This window comes from Anoplolepis gracilipes, chromosome 5 (genome assembly GCF_047496725.1).
Source record: "Anoplolepis gracilipes chromosome 5, ASM4749672v1, whole genome shotgun sequence".
Taxonomy (NCBI): domain Eukaryota; kingdom Metazoa; phylum Arthropoda; class Insecta; order Hymenoptera; family Formicidae; genus Anoplolepis; species Anoplolepis gracilipes.
The window spans coordinates 13,501,063-13,525,583 of NC_132974.1; the positions used below are offsets into that span (position 1 = coordinate 13,501,063).

A 24,521-nucleotide genomic window follows, 5' to 3' on the forward strand; every position below is an offset into this window, starting at 1 on the left:
TCGTTCAACTGGCGTGAGATTTTATTAATCGAACCCTTACGTGTACGCGAGTCAAAGCGGCTGAGGCAGGGAGTGAAGGAGTTAAAGAGAGAGAGAGAGAGAGAGAGGGGGGGGGGGGGAAACGATGCTTCGCGCGCTTTTTACAGAACTGGACTTTAAATGAAACTATTGTCTCTCTGCGGTTTATGATTGTAAATCTGATATTTTTAATGAATTCATATAAATATAACATTTCTATATATTTATATGATATCTATATAGCTATAATATTTCTAATAAAGCGTAAATAAATGTATATAGAAAAATTAGTTGAATTTGAAATTTCAAGTTTACAATTAACTTTTAATCGTAGAGAAAATAAATAAAAAAGAAAAAAAAAACGAGATTCTCTTATCAGAGAATGAGATTCTATTAATATTGAACTAATCTTTCGTTCTTTTTGTAAATTTTGAAAATCGATACCCGCGAAAATCTAATTTGCCCAGAAAAATAAATAGGAAATAAAACAAGGGGGCAGGCTAATCTACGTGGCATTTTATACACGTTGATGTCGCGTGCAGCATCCGAGATAGAATTTCGGAAAAACCATTCTCGAATCCATTCTCCAGAACGGAAGATCGCGCGGGATAGAAAAGAGTCTTGCTCGATTTTCATTAAAAGTTTCTTAGCTTTGCCAGTATGTATGGCGAGTTTTCCAACTTTGTCGGCGCCATTTGTAGAAACTCCCGTCTATGAACGAAACGGTGAAAAGCTGCCCCGTTCTCGCTTCGCTATTTTATCGAAAGCAGATCTCAACGTATTACCTTGCTTCTGTAACTGTTGTACAAATCACATCATAAAAACATAATTTCATTACATATATTCTTAAATATCCGCGGAGAAGAAATAACGGTTGCTTCGAGTAGAGTCATTAAGATTAAAATTATATAATCGAAATTATATGTATAATTGTATCAAAGTACGAAATCATTTATCAAAGAGATATTGAATAGGGTAAACTCGGGTAAGATGGCCATAGTTTTTTAAAATTCAAAAAAGATACTTTTATTTTTGTTATTTTTTAATAGTGTTTGGCATATTATCTTCACTGAAGCTTACATTACGTAATATTATTAAAATTAAACGGAAAATATTTAATAGAAACTTTATATTATCAAAATAGTACAACATAAACATTGACCATTTTACCCAACTTTTTAAGCAAAAGATGACCATAATATTTATAAAAAAATAGTGAAAACGAAAAGAAAAATTATAGGTCATATAATAATTTACATATCTTTATAATATGTCGAACGTCGATTACGATTAACTGTAATTTATTCGACGTTATAACAATTTTTAGTGGACAAATGAAAAACTTTGCGGGTAGTTAAAAGTAAAAATATGGTAATATATAAGATTCACAATATCATTATTTCGAATAATGTATGCGCATAAACTACTGTAAATATCGATTATCTTTGATAATGACTAAAAAAAAAGCACTATGTAGCGATTATTGAAAAAATTACAACCTGGTTATCTTTTCCGTATATGGCTATCATACTAGTTTATCCTACTGTAATTGACGCTGACAAGAAGTAATATGTTCATGTGAATATATCGTCGCGTGAATAATTGAAAGTAACAACTAAGGGAATAAAAAATTTAAAAATTATTCAAAAATATTCGACAAATGCCGTATGGTCCAGACCATTAATTCCGACTAGAAAGAGATAACGATGTCTACCCGGAAAGGATACTCGCGGATCCACGATCTTTGAGATTGAAATCCATGCAAATGGAGCGGTCCACGTTTCACGTAGTCGGACCATTCTCAAGGGTCAAAGAGAAAGAGAGAGAGAGAGAAAAAAAGAGAGAGAGAGAGAGAGAGAGAGAGAGAGAGAGAAAGAGAGAGAGAGAGACAGAGAGAAAGAGAGAGCTGAGGGAAAAATAAGTAAATAAAAGGACGACGCCGGGACGGCGGACGCCGAATGACGCACGTCGATGCATAGTCGGGGAGGGTAGTCATAATAAAAATGGGGCAAGGATCAAAGGAAAGAAAGGTAACGAGGTCGTGGAATAAGGCTTCGCATACGTAAAACGTATATCGAGGGGCAATCGAATTATTAATATCGAATAAAGTCAACTAAATGTTATATATAAAGAAATTCAGCAGTCTCTGATGTATATGCTTGTCGAATATTTGATTAAAAATATCTATGGTGTTCAAAACTTGAGGTGTGATGACGTATATGCATAATAAGTCTGTATGTTTTGTTTTTCTTAACATAGATGCATAATTTCTCTCTGTTTCTTTATTTTAAATATATAACGTCATTTCCAATATTTTTAATCACAACTGAAATGTTTAATTTGAAAAATAAAACGTATAAGAAAATAACAGTAAGAAAAACAAACCTAGAAAATTAGAATTTTTCAGGAAAATTTCTTTCAGAAAACATTTCTAGAACTATAATGTAAAATAAATTCATTTTTAGCGAATAAAATTAAAATAGAAGAGAGAAATATATAAATTGATAATTATATTTAGATATAAAAAAATTAAATATATTTTTAATAATTAATATATAATGTGTGTGCGTAAACACCCATATACATTTTTCTCTTATTTTTTATCTTGTCTATTACATCGGTATCTCCATAGCTTGGAATATTGTAAACATGATCATATGGGCCAATGCAACGTACGATTCAATAAAAACATATCGTACCTAGTGCACAAACCAATATTTGCGTATTAACACACATTGTTCAAATAGAGACAAAAATCATCATATAATCGTATATTGCTCGTCGTTGCACGTAAACTTGGCCGGAATACGAAAGTTATTGTAATACCACTTTGCCATTCACTCCCGCGCACCGGCTGTTTAACTTTCATCAGTGGCCTGATACCTTTGCGGTATATCATCTGCAAGTATTAGCATGTAATTTTTTGAATCTACGTCAATGCTTGAGACTCGTAGAAACTCGCGCTTTTGCTTGACCACACTCACCCATACATACATACATATATATATATATATATATATATATGTATGTATGTATGTACGACAGCGAGAGAGTCGCTCGCGAATATTTTTCCGCGAACCTTTATTCTCTCGCGAATACTTTTTTTTTTTTTTTTTTTTTACCTTCGTTCCATATTCATCGATCGCCTCTCAACTCGCGCGAAACGTTCCTCTTTTCTCGATCACACGCGCTTCCTTTTCGTTGCTTTTTGTCGATTTTCAAGCGACTGCGACCGTCGTATACGCCGACGACGACGACATCGACGACGTAATGTCTTTAACATCGATTTCTCGCTCGACGGACGATGAAATAACTAACGTGGCTTCTTTTTCATGCACAACAAGACCTATATTTCCACTTAAGTTCCTCCGAACGGAATATGAATTCTAATGTTGTCTAATTTCAATCGCTCAAAAACAGATGTGATCAACATTAAACAGGGATTCGCTCGTAATGTGTGCTTTTTGTACGCATGCTTTGTCCGCGTATTTTTCTACATAATCATTATAATAATCATAGTAAACAATAATTCTTCCCTTATGTATTACTTATTTTAAGTGACACGTTTCTCTTAGACGAGATTAACGTTGACAGAAAATTTCAGTCTGAAAATCAGTCGGGGAAACAAATATCTGCAAGGATAAAATAGAATGAAAATACAAAAAAGCAAAAAAAAAAAAAAAAGATTTGTCTCTTAGTTAGATCGCATTCGGTATGGTTCATCTACCTTTCCCGATAGACAGCTCTATATCCTTTGGCCGAGAAGGGGTGAGACTAAACTGTCAATGTGACAGTTCGGCGATGCGATTTAGACGCGTAGTAAAACTTTGGCGACCGAATTACGTCGCGGCTCATTTAGCTTTCTCGGTGCACCTATCGTCAGCGACGATCGACCGACGACCGGTGACCTGAACTTCGTCAATTGGAATATTTAAAGCCTCGACGAAAGAGAGAGAGAGAGAGAGAGAGAGAGAGAGAGAGAGATCCGCGCATTAACTAGCGACCGAGTCCGAAAGTAATTTTGAGGCTTCCCTTGCAATATGCAACGAGGGGACACGATCGTCTCTTTTGTATACTCGGCTATTCATGAGTGGTCACGGACCCCCGAGTAATCGTCCTACAACGAGCAGTGTCCTCGAAGAAGGACTTGCAGGAGAAATATCGAACGAGTGGATCGGCGTCTCCGTCGATAAATCCAACATACATTGACTGACGTTCGCTTTACTTTCGTTAGCGCACGATTACGTTCGACGTCGAGTCTTCCGTTAAACGAGCGAATTTTCAGAGTCGGACAATCGCATTTAATGCGATGGGAAATACAACGAGCCTTATGTTGCGCGACGGGGGAGTTATGTCAGTTACTCTTCGGCCTAGCCCGATCAGCGTCAGTTCCCTGTTCGATTTAGGGGCTGTTCGTTGATGCGGTGGTATACTTGATACCGGATACAAAATTGAACGGGCAAAAGCGAATTTCGGCCGAGAGTCCATCACCCACGTTAATGCATACATACATATTTCGTGGCGATCAGTCGCGTTTAAGATTGAACTACAAGTTTCAACTACGAGTTTGACGTTTCATTTCCGACACCAGTTTTAAAACATCGTTGAGCGACGTCGCAAATTCTTTTTTTCAAAACGACGAGAAACATCGAAGAGAGACAGGGGGAGGGGGGGGGGGAGAGAGAAAAAGAGAAAGAAGAGAATCGAATATCAAATATATAATATATTTCGCGCTTGAAATACAATCGAGATACGTATTTTGCAGCTCGTATTTGCGGAGAAGTACTGTTTATCAATTTAGTATCTTAAGCTGCTCAGGATGCCAAGTCAATATTATGTCATACAGCAAATTTGTCTTTAGTGGTCTATGCGATGATGAATACGACGTTTGAGTTAAGTAGGCTCTGTTAAACGCGGAAAATCAGAGAGAGAGAGAGAGAGAGAGAGAGAGAGAGAGAGAGAGAGAGAGAAACGAGGTGCTGAGTCATGCGAATAAGGAGGAAGAGAGAGGGGGGGAGGGGGAGAGGGAAATAAATGCAAAATCAGGAAGAGATGAACGCATTCGCGCGCGTACATGACTTAAACTGGTGTGCTTTATGGCCGTGACTATATATGTAATATAAAAATTCCCGCTAATTTTCCGTCTCTTGCAAACTTTTTCTCAGAGACCCGAAGACAGACAAAAATATCATCTCGCCAAAGTTCTTTCGATAAGGCCAAAGGACGGTTAATTCCACGCAAGGTGAGAAGATCTCGATGGGTAAATCCCGTGGTTTCCGGGGGTTGGGTTCTCGTAATGGAGTTAACAAAACCGCGAAAAAGCACTCTCTGGAATTTTCTATTTTCTAGAAAAGCTAAGCTCTTTCTCCTCCGCGTGCGTGAAACCCGCTTAGGCGAAAGATTGCCTATTTGTAATCCATTATCATTTATATTAATTTTCATGACTTTGCATAAACATAATTTAATAACAATTATATATATATATTTCAATTTACATGACACAATTGCTATATGGAAAGCAATAGTATATTATTATAATATTACATATTATATACTGTTACCTTATATTATTATTTACCTTATATTATTATATTATTAACACTAAATAATATAATTACAAAATATAATTATTGATAATATAATTATATTTTATCATAAAACAAGAGTAAACACAAATGATATTGGATTTCCCATATGATATTGGGTTTCTCATATATATATGGTATATCTAAATGTAAATGTTATTGGATTTCTCATATATCGTATATACAAGTCTGTAGACTTGTATATAATCTTAGAAAAATAATGTATCGTTTCCTCTTCAAATGGTAATCGAATTCAAGAGGTACTTCGCGAAACGATCTATAAAGAGAGAGAGAGAGAGAGAGAGAGAGAGAGAGAGAGAGAGAGAGAGAGAGAGAGAGAGAGAGAGAGAGAGAGAGAGAGAGAGAGAGAGAGAGAGAGAGAGAGAATAAGTCGGTGGGCGCGTGAATAAAGTTTGCGATAAGCACACTTCGTCCACGAACTTGACACGAACACAGACACAAGGCAAACTCTTAAATCCGAAATTTTCGATGCAGCTGAAACTTGATGCATCCGTCTCGCGGGAAAACGATCTGCAAGTTTCCGTTTAAAGACAGACCAACATAATTTCACCTCCGCTTCGAACGTTTTGATAAGCGAGGCCAAACGTCGGAGGGATGTTTAAACAAAAATTTCGCAGACCTCTCGATTCTGCACTTTTATCGTTAACCCGACATAGTTATATGGGTGATGTAGAAAATACGATAATCAATGAATAATATTTATACAAGTATCTTTCGACACGGATCGATGCTTCTCTCGCTCAATTTTTTGCACGATAAAACGAAAATTATTTTTTTAACACACTTTATTATACATTTTTTATTCAAAGTATATGGATGTTTTATTTAAAATTATATATAGAAAGAGAGAGATAAGTACAGTTTATATATATTTTTTATATTATATATATTTTTTAGTGAATTCAAGGTAGATTTATCTTGTAAAATATTTAACTCGAGTCTTAAAATCGCGTGAAGCTATATTCTTGAAAATTTTATCATGACTTAACTTATTTATCAAGAAAAAATCTCCACATCGCTTTCTGTAAATAAATCTCTTTTTTATACCCTTTCTATTAATTTTCGACTATTTTCCACCGACAGGCTTGAAATCCGATCCCACCGCACAACGTAATACCCAAAAGCACTCGCGCAATAATGGAGTCATCATGTCATTCGGTCGGCGGGGAAGGCATACGCAGAGTTTCAAATCGAAATGGTCTGGATGAGGAAGAGAGGAGAAGGAGAAGGAGCAAGAGGTGGAGGAAGACGAGAACGGCGGTAGAGAGGATCGGAGGGAAGAAGACGAGGGGCCGTAGGCAGGGTGGCATCCCCCGGGACTGAGAAATCCGGTTCTGGGCAAACTGTCTTGCGAGTAGTTGGTCGGATAGTTTCGGATCCAGATTCCCGGGAGTTAAGCCAAACCGCCTTCTCAAGCGAGACGACGGTCGTCCCGTCTACCCCTACCGTTCTCTCTTCTCGCGACGCGACGACAGTGCGGTCCCGATGGCTGAAATGAGATCCGTTTGCCACTCCTAGTTACGGGAATAACGTACCACCTTAGCTCGGATTTATGACGACCTAGGTCGAATAAATCGCGAATTATACGACTTGTCGAGCGCATTAAGCAACGTGTTTCCGTACCCTTTGCGACTTCTTCCCGAACTTGTACTCATTTAACTATTTCGGCCACAATCTATCCATTACGATTAATATTTACATGTTTTAGATGAGATATTATATAAAGCAGTAGGCAATTTGGCATTAGCACACATTCCTGGCACTAAAAGCATTCTCTCTTATCTGTATCTGTAATGATTTTAATAGCTTTATTAATTAAATCATTCTTCTAGACTATAATTATACAATATTATAAATATAAATTGATAGACGTTCCTCTCTCTCTCTCTCTCTCTCTCTCTTTCTATTTTAATTTTTAATATTTCCTTTTTATTTTCATTTTTTATATTTCAAAATTAAATAGATTTCTACATTTGTATGAATGAGAAAATAAAACGTGAAGATAAACAATAAAAAAAAATAATAAATATATAAAAAAAGAAATAAATTCAAATACGAAAAATAATTAGAATATCCTAAAATAAATCTGTTTGTCCGAAATATATCATGGGATTTAATTCAAGCGCCAATATGAACGCGATATAATCTTTCGAAAATTGTATTTTTCCGAAAAAAATTTAGCGTGCGAGAGAGAGAGAGAGAGAGAGAGAGAGGAGAGAAGAGAGAGAGAGAGAGAGAGAGAGAGAACGGACTCAAGTGATGACGTATAAACTCTTGTTTTTTTTTTTCAGTTCGCGTTAACATTCTACGGGACGTTTTGCCAAACACTTTTCGCCGCGAGAACGATTTTGAAAAATTGAGATGCAAGCGCGGACAAAACTTATTTATTCTACTCTAATACGCGGCGTCGTCGTTCGTTTTATCACTAAATGCAGAATACAGGAACGACCGCGCGCGCGTACTCCTTTTCTCTTTCTGGCTCATCTCGTTCCTCTTCCTTTCCCTCACTTTTTCACTCTCACCGACAACTTCCCCTAGAAAACTTGGCATGGCCGGGGACACCACTATCTATTCAATTTTCGCCAAGTTGGCGAAGTCGTTGCCAGGAAAATCGACCGACCAGCCGGACGTTTTGTCTTTTCTCGCCTCTCTCGCGAAAGAAAGATGATGAAAGTTGCTCAACGAAAGGGGGGGGGGGGGGAATAAAAAGGAGCAGAGAAGCGAGCTTTCTGCGCAGGCTGATTTTCTTGAGTTACTTATGGCGCGAGATAACAGGGAAATGCATTTCTGTCCACCAGGATAATTTTTTATTTCGCTCCTTGACGCTACATTAACGTTTAAACCGTGTTGACCTATTATTATACCACGGATATTATTTATCGATTCCCTCTATTCGCTTAAAATAACTTATATTTGTGTATTACCGAATATATAATGCATGCTAGTTAATTTATACCCTTCCTATTTACGGAACTATATTTCCGAATCGATATCAAATATTACACTCAAAGTAATCTTAGCAATACTGTAGTAACTAAAAAAAAAATGGATATTTTTGTACCAAATGCACTAATAAAACAGAAATAATAGAAATTACCAGTATTTGCTGCAATAGGATATTTTCTATATTTTTCTGACATCAGCATTTATAAATAAATCACGTGAGTAAAGCTTGTGGATAGCTTTGTAACTGTACAATTGAAACTAGGATTTGTAATTTTATGATGCACCAGGGAAAGGATCCACTCTATTTTTTCGTAGAAGAAACGTGATCTTTCTGTCCATGTCTTCGTTGTAAATTGCCTTACACTTTTCAAAATTGACCCTGCGTCTGACTTGAGTCGGTTTCTCGTAGTACCTGGTGCGTCTGTATTGGCCAAATATCTCTTCTTTGGATAATATGCGATTTAATATGCGACATGCCTTGTCCACATCATTATTCTGTACAAAAATTGTACGACTGAGGAATTGAGCATGTCGTGGAAGAGACATTTCTGCAAAAGGAAATGTTAGTAATTAGATTTTCATACTTGTGGCTGTAAAAGGAATAATTTATTTTTAAATTAATATTATTTATTTTGGAGGTAAAATATACAACAGATATGTAACAAATATTTATCCATTAAAAATTAAATATACTTAAATAAAAGTTTCAAGTACATATCTACTGAATTAATGCAACGCTAAAAAAAATAATTAAAATTATTCTCTCTTATAAATTTCGTAAATTCAAAAAGTATCAATGTAAACTATTGTAGTTAGCAATGATTTTAGGTTAGGTTAGGATTAATTACGCTAGCTTCATTAATTCCTCAACTACAAACGTTTTTCACGTATATCCATCAAACGAGATACCTTACCTAAAAGATGCCGCAAAAAATTATCAATTCACTTATTAATTAACACCTAATACTATCGATTCTGGATGATGTGAATAATCCTCCTTTATACACCCTCAGCTCGAAACGAGCAACTAATGCCATCTAGTCTCTACAAATGAAAATGAAATCGATAACTTCGAACGATAAAGTAGGTGGAATGAAAAAAGCTGTACATTTTATATTACAAGAAATTTCCACAAAATAAATTACTTTTGTTATGATGTAAAGTTACAAATTATCTTAACAATTATTGTAATGCCTTAAAGATTTAAACAAACGAAATTTCTATAAAAATATAAATAAAAAAAATGTGAATTAAAAAATATAATATAAGATTAAATTTTCTCTTTCATCGTCTTATGATGTTCTATTATTATATCACGTCAAAAATATATAATTAAATAAATAAAAAAAATATATATATATGTATATATAATAAAGAAATAATAAGATTAAATTATGCGATTTTCAATATACTTGATCATAATTAAATAAATAAAAAAAAAATATATATATATATATATATATATATATATAATAAAGAAATAATAAGATTAAATTATGCGTTTTTCAATATACTTGATTATAATTAAATAAATAAAAAAAAAAAATATATATATATACATATATAATAAAGAAATAATAAAATTAAATTTTCTCTTCCATTGTCTTATGATATTCTATAATTATAATAATATCACGTGATTTTCAATATACTTTTGATTAATTAGTCCTCATTTCCGGTGGATAATCGCAATAGAATCTTATGTGTCCTAAAAATAGCACATTGAGCAGTGTGATGATGATAAAATAGACCACCAGGCAATGAACGATCTGCAAAAGATCAATATTTTAAATCAAGATACCTACATACGTTTTGACAAAAATATATTTCTTTATTGAAAAGCGATATATTACCTATTATTTGTAAAAAATGAAAGATATATATATATATATATATATATATAATATGTATATAAATATTCATAAATTACTTCTCTGTCTTTTAGGTTGTAACCGAAACCCCATCGACATATGCAAAGCCAGATACACAGTGACAGGAAGAGTAAACTAACGGCGAATGGTGAAGCATATATGTGTATAATAAACATTTGTTCATATTTGTCTGCGATTTCTTTTTGACAGCTTTTCCGGCTGACGCATATTTTCGCAGAGATCGTTATATCATCGTTTTATCGTTTTACTAAAAACGAATTCTTTCGACAAATACAAAGTGTTTTCATATTTTATCCGATTAAAGTGTTTTCTTCCCCGGTGTTGATGTCGAAATATTTATATTTTAAATAAACTTTTCCAAGATGTAGACATAATTTTTTTACGAAGCGCTTTCAACGTCTAGGATTATTAATAATTTGCGCGACATTTTTACGTATGTTTTTAAAATTTGTCAACAAGTTTCTAGGTGCAATACCTATGTCTTTAAAAATGACTGAGAATTTTGTGAAAAGAGATGGTGCACGATCAAATAAAATTTAATGTGTTTGAAAGTGGCTTACTTCGGTGCACAATAATAACTCATAAGTAATGTTTCGCATATTGGTGTTTTCAAAAAACTGCTATCATAATGTATATTCACTTTTTTCGCGAAATGTCAAATTTTCGTTGCCTCAGACAAGGAGATGGATTTCAAGCGAAATTGGCGATAATTGTTTGATCGATAGTACTCTGTTCCAGCCCAGCGTGGAGATTGTCAAATGTGTCTCGAGCTCAAAAGCACAGGAATATTTTACGAAAAATATTTGTTTTCGCTATTTAAAAAAAAAAAAAAGAGAGAGATAAAATTTACCGCAAATTTTATTGTATAAGAAATGCCTCCGAAGAAGAAGAAGGAGATTATGCCACAGGAAGTGATTGTTGAGTAAGTAAATTTTTTGATAGAATTTATGCAGAAACGAATCACACAATTTCGCTTTTGTATTAACGTTATTGTGTATTTTATTACATATAGAAAGAGATAATATATCATTAATTTATATGATTAATTATATATGATACAATTCACATATAATAAAATACACGCACAAATCTGTTCAGTTGCCAGATAGAATTAGGTGGAGAATGTGGGGAGAGAGGAACAAGCTCTTCGTTAATAATCAGCGATTGCTTTGTTTCATGTGTCTATGTGTGTGTGTGTGTGTGTGTGTGTGTGTGTTTGCGCGCACTGTGCAATTCATATTTAATAAGTGTACTGTGATGAAATATTTTTTTTTTTCATTTCTTTACACATCCTTTTCAAAACATTCTATTAAACCCAATGAAAATTAAATGCTGAAAGTTTACTTTTTTCGACTTGATATTACTAGAAATATCTGACATTTCTTTCCAAAGAGGATTAATGGAATTTCGATGTTGGAGAAATCGTCTCGAAAATCGGCCATTCTCTTCATGGCAGTTACACGGATTCACAACTCAAACCCCAATATCAAATATTGATATATACTACAAAAGCTCTTTTTGAAGAGAATTCTATATCCGGCGAAAAAATTTACTCGTCAATTTCAATTTCTTTGATAGTCGAATTCGACGTGTTGACTCTTTCAATACATAAAATTTTTAATTCTGAATTCGATCGGTTATTATTTGCAAATTTGCAAATTTTGATGTTTTCACGTTAGGCAGTTACATTTTTTTAAATGTTTTTTCTTATAAATTTTAGCGATGTCTTTTTAAGCAAAAATGTATTTTTATCTGGTATCAAAATAATTTCTTTCGAAATTAAAAAGAGAAATTTTTTTGAAGAGAGAGAAGACTTCTCTTCAAATTTTTATATTTATCCTACTAAATAATGAAATAATGTTGAAGATTTTATTGCGCTAAAAAATGAACTGTTCCAAAAAGGATCGCAATAATTTATAAGCAGCATACTTGTATAACATAATCAATAATCAGATGCAACATAATTTTTTCAAATTATTAATAAATTATTGTTTACTCTCTTTCTCTAGTATACTAGTAGAAATCGACATATTTTATTTATAAATAACAATTATTAATCACATAACAGTCCAAATAAACAAGGATTGAAAGTATATAACAAAATTCTTTATTGCATCGTCATTAAAGATATTAATATTCCAATAAAGATTTCTAATTATAATACTTTGAAATATATTCATACATTATATAACTTAAACTATTTCAATAAAAAGATTTTAAAATTTGAAATATTTCTATATTTAAAATTTAAAATAATTTTTTCTATTTCTAGAGTGCATTCTAAAAGTTTCAAGATAAAAAGAAATTTGATCTTATAATTTCTAAATATATAAAATGTTCAAAATATAAAATTAAGCGAGTTTAATAATAAAGCTAATTTCGTTTCTTTAGGTCAGAGCCGGAAATCCCAGAGCCGATCGAACCCGAGGTTACAAAACCACAGATATCTCTACTCACCGGCGAACTTTATGGACCTCGAGTACGTGTTATCAGCGAAAAAGCCGAAGAGGAGAGCTCGGACGACGAGCCGGAGTCAGAAGACGAAGAAGAGGCCAGATATCGTCAGGAAGATCACCCCGAAGTACCTTCTGAGTTTTGGCATATACAGAAGCTCATTAAATACATGAAGGCCGGCAACCAAACCGCCACCATGGTAGCCCTGTGTCTAATGAAGGATTACGATCTCACCGACAAGGTTTGTTTTATTTCTCATTGATATTATAATAAAATTATTCATCATTATATTATGATATAAAATAAAGAGAATATATTTCATCTATATATAACAGAAATTTATTATAATGTATAAAACAGATTTGTTCACTTTATTGTAAAATATAATTTATATATATATATATATATATATATATATATATATACATATATATCTTTCTTAAAATATAAACATTTATTATATTCTATAAGGAAATTAATAATTACATGTATAATATATTTGCATACATATATATATATATATTCTCTTTATATTTCTATAATTTTTTCTCTCTTACATTTCCACGACATTTAAATTTAGTCGTGGTAGTATAGATCATACAAAAGGCAATCCAGGAAATGGGCGGTCTCGAGGTTTTGGTAAACCTTCTGGAAACGAACGATATCAAGTGTCAGAATGGCTCGCTGTCCGTCCTATTACAAATCGCGACTTCCAAGGAAATGAAGCGATATTTGATCGATTTGGACATCACGACGCCGTTGATCCAAATGCTGAAGCATCCCGCTAGAGATATCCAGGTCGTTCACCGATTTCGATCTTAATGACTTTTTTGATCCTATCGATTAACCGTCGTGTGAAGGATTGGCTTAGCTTAGAATTCGGTTAGCTTATCAGCCAACAAATTAAAAATCGTTGGTAAAATTATAAATAACACTATCTGTGTTTGTGTGTTTTTAATTCAATTTTCATCTAATTTCGTCGTATAAAACATTTTTAGCTGTTTTTATTCTTTTTTTTTAGATTTTAACAGCGGAAACATTGGCGATTATAGCCCGAATTAGAAAGGCCAGAAAGCAGATTCGAATTCGTGATGGAATACCGCTTATAGTGAGTTATCTAGTTGCGATTACGCATATCTTTATTCACTTTATTATGTGTAAGAAAATATACCGTATCGATAAAACGAATGTAATCATTTCAAGATATTTAAAAATTACTATACATGCAATTTTTATGTATCAAAGTATATTAATTTTTTTCATTCTTTAAAAATTGATTTAATAGCTGGACGTGATGGATGTGCCAGACGAGGTTCTACGTCGACCGTACGACGATTTGAGCGAGATCAACAAAGAACTCGTGGCGGTCGCCATAGGCTGCGCCAAGGTCCTGGATTCCTTGAGCAGCAGCCCAAAAGTCAAAGAGGAGCTTCGCAAACACGGCGTCGTCCGTCTCATGTCACGCTTCCTAAGATCGAAACATACACAGCTGATCATACCGACGATGGGCGTCGTGCAGCAGTGCGCTGATCTGGTTTACCGAATTTCCTCTATAGCTTACTTATTGTTAGATCCATTGTAAAATAAAACGCGTTTGTTTATTTATGAAAAACAAATTTGTAATTAATACGGATGAACGTGTAGGGATTACAGAATACGTAATTATCTCTAAAGTCTCATTATCAAGCGAGAATTCAATCTATAAATCGATTCAAATGCATTTATATCATTGATGATATTTTCAAACCGCTCGGCACAATATTTGTTATTCTTATCGTCGGGAAGTAGTTCTTAATCTGAAAACAAACGTTTATTGATTAATCGCAATCTATTTTCGCGATTTTAATCAAAGTATCTTCTAATGATTGGTATTACATTTCTATAAAAAAATATTTGCAGAACGTTTTCAGAGAGGCGTTTGAGCGGGTGGGCATGATCGACGAGCTGGTGCGTCACTTGAGAAACGAAAATGTGAAACTGAAGGAGAATTGCGCTCTAGCCATCTTCAAGTGCGCCTCGAACCAGGAGACCCGGACGATGGTGCGTAGAGCCGGCGGTCTGGATCCCCTCTGCAAGCTCGTGCAGAGCGACGAGGTGCGCGTCAACAAACGGCTACTGGCCGCGGTGACCGGCAGCGTTTGGAAGTGCGCCATCAGTCCGGAGAACGTAACGAGATTCAATCAGAATGGTCTGGTGGCCTCGCTGGTGCCGCTACTTGAGGAGAACGAGGACGAACGGGTGTTGGCCAATGTCGTGGGCGCTCTCGCCGAATGCTGCAAGGATCCCGCTAACAGGCACGTCTTGAGGACTGACGAGGGTCTACCGAAACTGGTAAAGATCGTTCAAAGTCGGAAAGTACACTTCTGCCTGCGATTTCCTTCTCTCTTCCTTGACCCCTGGACCAAACTAGTTCTGCTGTTTCACGATCACATGCTTATACACTCGAATATGACAAAGCAAATAGACATATTGGGTAAACTAGGGTATGACGGCCATAGGCTGTAATTTTTTCAATAATCGCTACATAGTACGTTTTTTTTAGTTATTATCAAAGATAATCGATATTTACAGTAGTTTATGTGGATACATTATTCGAAATAACGATATTGTGAATCTTATACCATATCTTTACTTTTGACTACCCGCAAAGTTTTTCATTTGTCCACTAAAAACTGTTATAACGTCGAATAAATTACAGTTAAGCTATCGTAATCGACGTTCGACATATTATAATGATAAGTAAATTATTATATGACCTATAATTTTTCTTTTCGTTTTTACTATTTTTTTTATAAATATTATCGTCATCTTTTCCCTAATAAATGCTTATGTTGTACTATTTTGATAATATAAAATTTCTATTAAATATTTTCCGTTTAATTTTAATAATATTACGTAATGTAAGCTTCAGTGAAGATAACATGCCAAACGCTATTGAAAAATAACAAAACGGAAAGTATGTTTTTTGCATTTTAAAAAACTATGGCCATCTTACCCAAGTTTAGCCTATACATGAAAAAGTTCTAAAACTGTATTATATACGGAGAAACGTGTGAATCTCTATTTGCTGCAGATGGTTTTACAATATGTCATATATATTTTTTATATCGCTAAATTATTCAAAAAAAACAAAAAATGAACATTTGAGAACCATATATTAATATTTGTCCTGTATATAAATAGAATGAAATCGATAACCGCAATTGTGTTGATGATTATTCTCAAACATGATTATTAAATTAATTCTCCTCGTGTAATTTTATAATATGATCACTAATTTCATTATCGGGATATTACTGCATTGACCTACTTCTGCGTTTAATTATTTCTCACCTGACCTTGTTTGAGAAATAATTTCCAAATGAGGTAATAATTGGATTGCACATCGGAGGATTCGCAAACACTGCTCTCAATGATTAATCGCGTCAGCGTGATGTTTCCTCGACACCTCATTATCGGCGATACCGCAGAATGTGAACCTAACCACTTGGTGGTTTTTTTACAGATCAGACTGTTGAGTGCCACGTACCAGCCATTACTCGAGAACGTGCCACTGGTGCTGAAGGAATGCGCCGTCGACGAAAGATGTATGGACATCATCAATGATCCGGAGCACCGGCTGGATGGTGTGCGACTGGTTTGGTCCCTGTTGAAGCATCCGAGTGACGTGATTAAACGTAACGCCTGCCTGGCACTGGTACCCTGTATCCGGCACGCCAAGGATTCACCGGAAATGGTACGCGCCTTCGTGGGCGGTTTGGAGCTGACAGTCAGCCTCCTGGAGAGCAAGGACACGGAGGTCCTCGCTGCGGTCTGCGCCATGATCGCGGAAATCGCCGCGGATCCCGAGAATCTGGGCATCCTGACGGATCACGGGGTCGTGAGGAAATTGGCCGCCCTCGTGCAAACTGTTAGCAAACTGTTATAATACTTTTTCTCTGAGATTTTATTACGCCATTGTTTCTCGTGGAAAGAAAAAGGAAATTTGATAGAAATGATGAGTCTTTCTTTAACATGCAATTTTAGATTAATTTCTACGGGGATGTAATGCGTTGTAATTTTAATTATTTATCTATACACGATGACAGAAGAATTATTTTCTATTTTTTCCACAAAGTACAATACAATCTTGAACGTATGACTTTTTATTAAATACTTTTTAATCAAGCCACACAGAGTAATAAGATATGTATGTCTGATGTTTTTGTTTTAGGACGATGAGAATTTGCAGGCAAATCTGACATTAGCGATAGCCTATTGTTGCGAATGGGATCGGAATAGTTACGAATTTGGCAAATTAAACGCTGTCGCACCGCTCGTTAATTACATGACCAGTAAGAACAAGAACGTGCTAAAGGGCGTTTGTATCGCTGTGTATCATTTGAGCAAGGAGCCCTTAAATTGCGTAACCATGCACACTTGCGGTGTTATTAAGGTATAATTAAACGTTTGATGTTATGCGTATTACATTAATTAAATCGCTGAATTAGTAAGAGGATAAAATTCCACGAAACAAAATTTTCAAAAAATTAAGAAAAATTGTTTTATCTCGCGAGAAATGATAGATATCTTTTCTCAACAAACACTGAAAAGTTCATCAATTTATAATTGTCAGTATTGCAAATATCTACAATATAATATATCATTTTTATACGAATTAGAGTTACTTTTATAGATAATTTTCGCCAGAAAAAAAGTCTAGAAGAGTTACGCCTTTTTAACGCGTCAAACATTTCGATTAAACCAATTTATCATCTCGACGTATCGAGATGATAAATTGTTGAGATTATTTTCTCCGCGCTTTTGCTTCGGGACTTTCAACTTGAAAACTAACGATGAGACTTTAAAAAAAAAAAAAAACAGCACGTATTGCGCTTGGTGGGTTCGGACGATCCGGAAGTGCAGATCGCAGCTGCGTCTACCATTCGTCATATAAGAAAGCTCGCATTGACTGCAGAGAAATTCCACTTCAAAGAAACGTAATTCTTATATTTTTTAGTATTTTTAAATCCTAAAGAGCACAACAGAGCTTCTATTTTGAAAACATAAAATAGACTAAAAACCTACGATTTTTTTTTGGCTTTATTCATAAAAATATGAGGAAATAATTTCTCTTTTAGTAAAGTGTTTCTGAAATGAATGTTTGTTTTATTTTAGTTTTTTTTTTTTTTATATCAAAAGTAATTAAAAAATTTATTTAGCGTAAAATTATCGTATAAATTCGTCTAGCAACTTATATATTCTAAATCAATACTCGAGAGTTGTAAACGTAGTACACTCATTTTATATTCTTCGAATTAACATATTTATAAATCTACTTGTGTTCTTTGAGATTAAATAATTGTTATTTGCGACAAAGCTATATTACGTATGTACAATTATTTAAATTTTTCACAGGAATACATTACAGGAAACCGATTTTCGTCTGTGAATAACAATTATCATCATAAATCAGACGAAAAGATGGAGAAAAAGAAGAAGGCGAAAAAGGGTATATAAAATAAAAAGATATTTATTCATGCGTGTCAATGGCAATTTATGCACAATTTTTCTGTCAATATTTCTAAATTTACAATTTTGCTTAAAATCCCTAATATTCTCCTTGTGGCAATAACTGGTAACACGGTACGAAGAGTTTTAACAATAATTGAAGAAAGATATAGAAAATTTATTCTAGTTTCTCGCACAATACAATCCATTCGATCCACAATTGAGGAACACCGATCTTGCTATTAAATTATTTAAGACGGTTTATTATTTGAGCAATATACACATACTCTAAGCTTGCCTCTGTACTTCAAAATCGAAGTTTCAAGATATGTGTACATAAAATATTATTATATTATATAATTAAGAAGAATAGAGAAAATAATCGAATGCCAGTACGATATATAACTTTGCTCACTTGTTTGATACAAATTTAAGCTAGTTGTATTTTCACTGATGATTCTTAAACTGGAAGGTTTGAATCCCTGACTCAAGCAAAAATCTCTGATCCCTGATTCAAGCAAAAATTTTTTCGTTTTTTCGCAATAGACAACGTAACAATTAATGACAACATTTTTTATTAAAAAGTTTGATATAAATCTTTTTATTAAATTTTTATCGAATCTTTATGAAACACTTCCTTGACCCATTATGTACCATTTCCGATTTAATACTTTAAATCTCTGCCTCTTTAAATCTTTTAATTATTATAAATATTCGCTCTTTGTCAATTGTGTGTAGAAACTTACCTACTAGAAGCTGATTTCACCAACATTGAACTTTATCTAATCAAAATTTATCTAATGATATCGTGAATATTTTAAGAGAGAGTACCAAGCAGTTACTGGCACACTGGTGATGATTAACATTAATATAATATACAAGATGGAGCTAACACGTTCGTTACCAGTGTCACATCTGGTCACATATATATATATATATATGATGTGCTCGATTCTCGCGATAGGTGTAAGACAACGAAATTGTATTAGGATTAATAAAATCTATTGTATAATTTAAAAAACACATAAATAACATGTGACCTAAGATTTTCGGTATATATTTCAAAGATAAATAGTTTTTATAAATATTATACAAAAATTGATTTAAAAAAAAAGCTTGATATAAACGGCGAGAGAATCTGAAAATTTAGCGTGGTAACAAACGCGCGCACGTTATTAATCTACAAAAAGACGAAGAAGAGTCAGTTAAATCATCAGATAACTGGAGTTGAAATTGTTGGTGAAACATTCTAAGAATAAGGTACACTTATATATGTATATTATCAATGATTACGTAAATGGCAAAAAACACACGCGACGATATCCTATCCTACTATACAAGAACACTCCAAATTTTACTTTCAATTTCACTCGGAACTGCTATATAAACGGTGTTTCGAGCGAACCAAAGTGCCAATTTCACAGACTAATGAAACTCTTCTGGATCACATTAATTTATAATTCTAAAAGATTAGTATTACGAATAGCCGACCAATACAAAGGATAGAGAACCGAAAAAAATCTCCCTCTGAAAAGTAAATCATTAACTACTTAAAGTAATCAATGATATTTTACAAAGTGAGGTTAGGTTTCCGTTCTTTTGTGCTTCACATTTGCTACTCGCAATTTCGGACAAAAGTTTATCCCTGATTATTTGGACAATCGCTTGCTGTATTATTTGAATACACGAAATTTATGTTTGACATTTTCTCTTGTCACTTTGCATTTCTTACAATGAAAGAACGCCCAATAATATTCAGCAAAGCACAAAATTCATGCTGTCTCTGATAGGAATGAGTAAAAAGGGAAAGACACAAATGGGCTTTCTATCTTCTTATTCGATTTGCAGCTCCGTTAATCTTGCTTGTTGGTCAGCAATGCTTCTGCTGCAGTTTTGACTGCTATAATAACAATACGTGTTTTTATATGTTTTCACATTTATCAGAAATAAATAATTCTCTAATTCTAGGGAATTTTCTAACATTCAGTTTTTTTCTTTCATAAGAACTAGATTATTTTTATCAAAAATTCATTACCTGTGTCACGTGCATTGGATAATAATCTGTCTAATCCAGGCTGATACTGGATGAACTTTGGACGGATGACACGGCGATACAGAATCAAGGAACCGTTGTACTCGATTGGTGCCATTAACCACACGTAAAATACACACTGTATCAGAAATAAATGATTTGTAACATTTGCTATTGGCCAGTGTCTGTCTTTAAGAAACAATATTTCTTAAATTTTATACCTTGAACAGCCAATATACAGGGAACCAACAGACAATGTATTCGGAGAAGAATTCTAATATAGTAAATACAGCAAAAACGACCCAATAAGTAAGCCACTTTGTGTCGTCTTCTTTCTTGGGGCTTTCCAGTGCCTTCATCGACTGGTACGCGGGATAGACGAAACCCACTATATTACATACTAGCTGTTGTCCTAATCCAAATACCAGATATAAGGCCAAAAGGACCAGTGAACCTATCGATAAGAAATAAAAATAAATAAGTACGCGTGTGTAATATATTCTTATTCAAATTACTCCGACATGATAATACATATTTTTCAATATATCCTTATACAAATTTAAAGTGTTATTGTCTACAAAAATTCGCATAATAAAATATAAGGTAGAATGGGGAGCGACGTCTGTCACCCGATCACTTGGCGATCCGCGGGTTTAAAGCTCAACAGGTTGCAGATTTTCGGGAGGAATGCGAGACGCATATTCTCGTAATATCACGTATAATACGGAGCGATGTAATGAGAAAAAAAAAAAAAAGCGAGGAAAAAATATTGCGTAACGAAATAGCGCACGATGACGACTCGCGTAGAAAACCGCGAGATTGCATTTGACACATCTGACTAACAAATATATCCGAACGCACGAGGTCGAAGTCCTTCGGTCAATGGAAATTTCTGGAAATCCTGGGCGTCCGTAATTGCTCCTCGACACGAGACAACTCACCGACAAAGATATACAAGCGATCGACGCCGGTCTTTTCCTCCCCGAGGATGAACAGCTTCACCCACGGCTTGCTCTCGTCCTTCAACGCCTTCTCCAGATACTCCTTCACGGCGACGATCCGGGCCATCCTTTTTTCTCTTTTCTCAAATACGAAAAAGAGTTCTCGGTCAAAACTGTGCTACGTTGATCACGGATCGTACACCTGTTCGTCACTAGAGACTAGAGCTAGAGAGATATGGCCGTCGTTCGATGTCGACCGATCGACGTGTTCGATTCTTCCATTTCCTCTTTCGAGTTCTCGAAACTGTTCAACTGCGTTCGTTCTATAATTCTATGTCAATAAATTATCATACAGAATATATATATATATATATGGATTTTGCTGAATTATATGATATAAACATACACGATTAAATGCAAATCAAACAAAACAAATTTTTATTTTCTTCTTACAGGTTTATCTTCTTATTGACAAATGGCTCGAATTCTAAGAGTAAAGGGTCCTTCTGTATCATGGTAATTTATATACCAGAGATAAATTTAGTCAATAAATAAATTTAATTCTCCAAATTATTATGTCGAAGTGTGGATTTTTTTTAAATATGTAGATTGTTTGATAATTGTAATATAATATGTGTTTACATATTATAGAGCATTGAGATTAACATGTCGATACGAATTGCACTTGAATTAATATTTCTTATAAATATCCGTTCTACTTGTCATGATAAAATAATAATATAATACATTTCGAATAAAAGAATCGTATGCAAAGCATGTACATCTCTATGCAACTAATCTATATGTCTATGAACATCTTGAAGAGTGGCATGTGACTGTAAAATATGTACAATATTTTAGGGGACAGTCCTTGAGCGGTTTCAAGCGTTCACGGCTGGGCCTAGTCTGGCGTGCGATAAAGGACTAAAGGGGGTCGTATTTCGAATTTCTTTTTCTAGACACGTCGCATAAATATCGGCAGTGAGTTCGCTCAGTGGAATCTCCTTGTCATTCTTGGCAGCTTTCACGGCATCGTCTACTTGTTTTCTGATTTCGCCTTCTATTGCCTGTAACAGGAAAAGACGGTATGTACATTTACTTAGGTCGATTAAACTAACAAGAAAATAAATTTCTAATCATTAGTGTTAATTTGAAAAAATATACTGACTTTTATTTCATCCGCAGTGACGAGATTGGAGTTTAAAATTCTTTCCTTGAAGCTGGTCAGAGGATCCCGAGTCTGTCGGACTTCTTGCACTTCCTCTCGCGTACGGTAGCTAGTTCCTGGATCCGACATACTGTGCCCGCTGTACCTGTACGTCACGGTTTCCATAACGATTGGTCCTTTGCCAGATGTACAGTGTTCTATCGCAAATCTTGTAGCTTCCCTCACGGCTAATACATCCATACCGTCTACCTGCACGAAGAATTCTAACGGTAAATTTTCTCGACAAAATAAAACGGGAAAGAGAATTTCTTTTAGGAAAATAAATATAATGTATAATAACCCATATTCCAGGAACAAAATCGCCTCTGGTGTAATAGTCTGTGCTTGCCGCGGCACGTTCTACACTGGTACCCATTCCGTATCCATTGTTTTCACAAACAAAGATACAAGGTACGTCCCACAGTTTTGCCATATTATAAACTTCGAACACTTGGCCCTGATTGGCCGCACCGTCACCGTACAATGCTAGACAGACGCCGCCGTTGTCTATGTATTTTTGTGCAAATGCAATTCCAACTCCTAGTGGAACCTATAATGCAAAGATGAAAACTTTTGAAACTTGCGCACTAAAAATATGTATTATACATCGTTTTATGATCAACCTAACCGACCTGAGCCCCAACAATACCGTTTCCTCCATAGAAATTCTTCGCGTACATGTGCATCGAGCCACCCTTGCCTTTGGCATTGCCACCTTGTTTACCTGTGAGTTCTGCAAAAACGCCAAATGGCTCTATACCCATCAAATATGTCCATCCGTGTGCACGATAAGCTGTTATTACAGCATCTTGAGGTCGCATTGCTGCTTTCATGCCAACCGCGCAAGCTTCCTGTAGGACACATAAAAATATAACAAAAAGGATTGGAGTCATTTTGAAATGAGTATGTATGAGAAAGAAAAGGACACGGAAAATGATCCTTACTTGTCCAGAATACAAATGACAAAAACCCCGAATAATCTTTTCCTTGTACAAGTTGCCAGCAGCTGTTTCTATGCGACGTATCGTATGTAGCTGTTTAAATAACTCGATAGCATCATCCCTAGTCACTGTCACTTGAGTGGATGGCCCTTGGGTCAGCTTGTGCAGACGGAAAGGTTTGGTCTCGAAAGAAGCTTCAGTTGCATAGTTACTTTTTTTGCTAAAGAAAAATGAAGCCACCTGAAAAAAATGTATTTAACTTTAGCATTTGTTACTTTGCCGCTCGCGTGAAAACATAACGTGACAAAATAACATTGTGACATGTGCGACAATATGAAGTTTACATATTATTGTGTGATTCAGCGTGATGATATTTCTTAAAAGTTGAGAATTCTAAATCCTTTTCGTTAACATCAATTGACCTTTAAAATATTTTAAAACAGCAGCACACACCATTTATTATATTATATTAAAAGCTGCAGCACAATCGAATCGCGAATATAGATAATTACCTCGTTCCAGCTTCCAAACTGGCAAGAGTATGATAATAAGGGAAAAAAGAAGACTTATAAAATACGATGTGTGGTATAAGTGAAGGAGAAATGAAGTCTGGGATTCATAATGTGAGACTTTGATACGCAAAGCGCGATATTGCAAATTAGAGGTCACACGATGCCTCGTCGTGTGCACTTACGTTCCGTCGTGACGATTGCGCGGCGACGTTCCTGATGCACCTTGGTATCATTTTTTTTTTTTTTTTCTTTCGAGGAAGAGAAAAACTTTGAGCAAGGGAAGAAAAGAATTTGCGCCTCGCGGAATCAAGTCAAGGGTGCCCCGTTGTTACTCTCGTCCTCGAAAATTACCTTCACCCGACCAGCGCAGACTAGACTCAACACCGAACTAAACAGCTGGTAGCTGGCGCATATAAATGATTAACATCTACACTGAAGTACAGGAGGCGCGCGTCGTTTATAGGAACGAATTCTAGTCGAAA

General features: G+C 34.8%; 4 protein-coding genes across 6 annotated transcripts in view; 1 reads left to right on the plus strand and 3 right to left on the minus strand.

The window, feature by feature from the left end:
• The window catches only part of Gudu (Armadillo repeat-containing protein gudu), a 65,825-nt gene extending 46,387 nt beyond the window's left edge, over positions 1 to 19,438 (plus strand). Inside the window, exons 2-12 of the mRNA XM_072891938.1 lie at positions 10,516 to 10,589; positions 11,201 to 11,384; positions 12,854 to 13,157; positions 13,511 to 13,714; positions 13,938 to 14,024; positions 14,202 to 14,450; positions 14,816 to 15,247; positions 16,422 to 16,826; positions 17,130 to 17,351; positions 17,780 to 17,895; positions 18,314 to 19,438. Of these exons, the coding sequence (XP_072748039.1) occupies positions 11,335 to 11,384; positions 12,854 to 13,157; positions 13,511 to 13,714; positions 13,938 to 14,024; positions 14,202 to 14,450; positions 14,816 to 15,247; positions 16,422 to 16,826; positions 17,130 to 17,351; positions 17,780 to 17,895; positions 18,314 to 18,347 (2,103 nt within the window). The 5' untranslated portion in view covers positions 10,516 to 10,589; positions 11,201 to 11,334 and the 3' untranslated portion in view covers positions 18,348 to 19,438. The remainder of the gene's footprint in view (positions 1 to 10,515; positions 10,590 to 11,200; positions 11,385 to 12,853; positions 13,158 to 13,510; positions 13,715 to 13,937; positions 14,025 to 14,201; positions 14,451 to 14,815; positions 15,248 to 16,421; positions 16,827 to 17,129; positions 17,352 to 17,779; positions 17,896 to 18,313) is intronic.
• Positions 8,727 to 9,614, minus strand: Mrps21 (mitochondrial ribosomal protein S21). The gene is made up of 2 exons (XM_072891947.1): positions 9,485 to 9,614; positions 8,727 to 9,118 (listed from the first exon to the last, which is right to left on the minus strand). Exon 2 carries the CDS (start codon positions 9,114 to 9,116, stop codon positions 8,844 to 8,846), a length of 273 nt encoding a protein of 90 aa, XP_072748048.1. The 5' UTR covers positions 9,117 to 9,118; positions 9,485 to 9,614; the 3' UTR covers positions 8,727 to 8,843.
• On the minus strand, positions 18,413 to 21,613 carry LOC140665632 (receptor expression-enhancing protein 5). 2 transcript variants are annotated; one of them, XM_072891946.1, is made up of 4 exons: positions 21,380 to 21,613; positions 20,660 to 20,892; positions 20,442 to 20,577; positions 18,413 to 20,303 (listed from the first exon to the last, which is right to left on the minus strand). In XM_072891946.1, exons 1-4 carry the CDS (start codon positions 21,504 to 21,506, stop codon positions 20,260 to 20,262), a joined length of 540 nt encoding a protein of 179 aa, XP_072748047.1. In that variant the 5' UTR covers positions 21,507 to 21,613; the 3' UTR covers positions 18,413 to 20,259. The 2 variants fall into 2 exon arrangements, with proteins under 2 accessions (XP_072748047.1, XP_072748046.1); XM_072891945.1 differs by having other exon boundaries at positions 18,413 to 20,306; positions 21,380 to 21,612.
• A 181-nt stretch (positions 21,614 to 21,794) lies between these two features.
• LOC140665631 (probable pyruvate dehydrogenase E1 component subunit alpha, mitochondrial) lies at positions 21,795 to 24,470 on the minus strand. 2 transcript variants are annotated; one of them, XM_072891942.1, is made up of 6 exons: positions 24,222 to 24,470; positions 23,531 to 23,767; positions 23,219 to 23,437; positions 22,888 to 23,136; positions 22,548 to 22,796; positions 21,795 to 22,446 (listed from the first exon to the last, which is right to left on the minus strand). In XM_072891942.1, exons 1-6 carry the CDS (start codon positions 24,270 to 24,272, stop codon positions 22,261 to 22,263), a joined length of 1,191 nt encoding a protein of 396 aa, XP_072748043.1. In that variant the 5' UTR covers positions 24,273 to 24,470; the 3' UTR covers positions 21,795 to 22,260. The 2 variants fall into 2 exon arrangements, with proteins under 2 accessions (XP_072748043.1, XP_072748044.1); XM_072891943.1 differs by lacking the exon at positions 24,222 to 24,470 and adding an exon at positions 24,040 to 24,057.
• Between the last annotated feature and the right edge of the window lie 51 nt (positions 24,471 to 24,521).

What these genes read in the sequence shown, in the direction of transcription:
- Mrps21 (XM_072891947.1), bottom strand. Translation starts at nt 9,116, where the DNA reads ATGTCTCTTCCACGACATGCTCAATTCCTCAGTCGTACAATTTTTGTA.
- LOC140665632 (XM_072891945.1), bottom strand. Translation starts at nt 21,506, where the DNA reads ATGGCCCGGATCGTCGCCGTGAAGGAGTATCTGGAGAAGGCGTTGAAG. An exon ending in TCGCTTGTATATCTTTGTCG is followed by an intron (nt 20,893 to 21,379) that starts GTGAGTTGTCTC and finishes TCTTATCGATAG; the next exon opens with GTTCACTGGTCCTTTTGGCC. An exon ending in ATCCAATGCACGTGACACAG is followed by an intron (nt 20,307 to 20,441) that starts GTAATGAATTTT and finishes TTGTTATTATAG; the next exon opens with CAGTCAAAACTGCAGCAGAA.
- LOC140665631 (XM_072891942.1), bottom strand. Translation starts at nt 24,272, where the DNA reads ATGATACCAAGGTGCATCAGGAACGTCGCCGCGCAATCGTCACGACGG. An exon ending in CGCAATCGTCACGACGGAAC is followed by an intron (nt 23,768 to 24,221) that starts GTAAGTGCACAC and finishes CATTTTTTTCAG; the next exon opens with GTGGCTTCATTTTTCTTTAG. An exon ending in ACGGTATTGTTGGGGCTCAG is followed by an intron (nt 23,137 to 23,218) that starts GTCGGTTAGGTT and finishes TTTGCATTATAG; the next exon opens with GTTCCACTAGGAGTTGGAAT.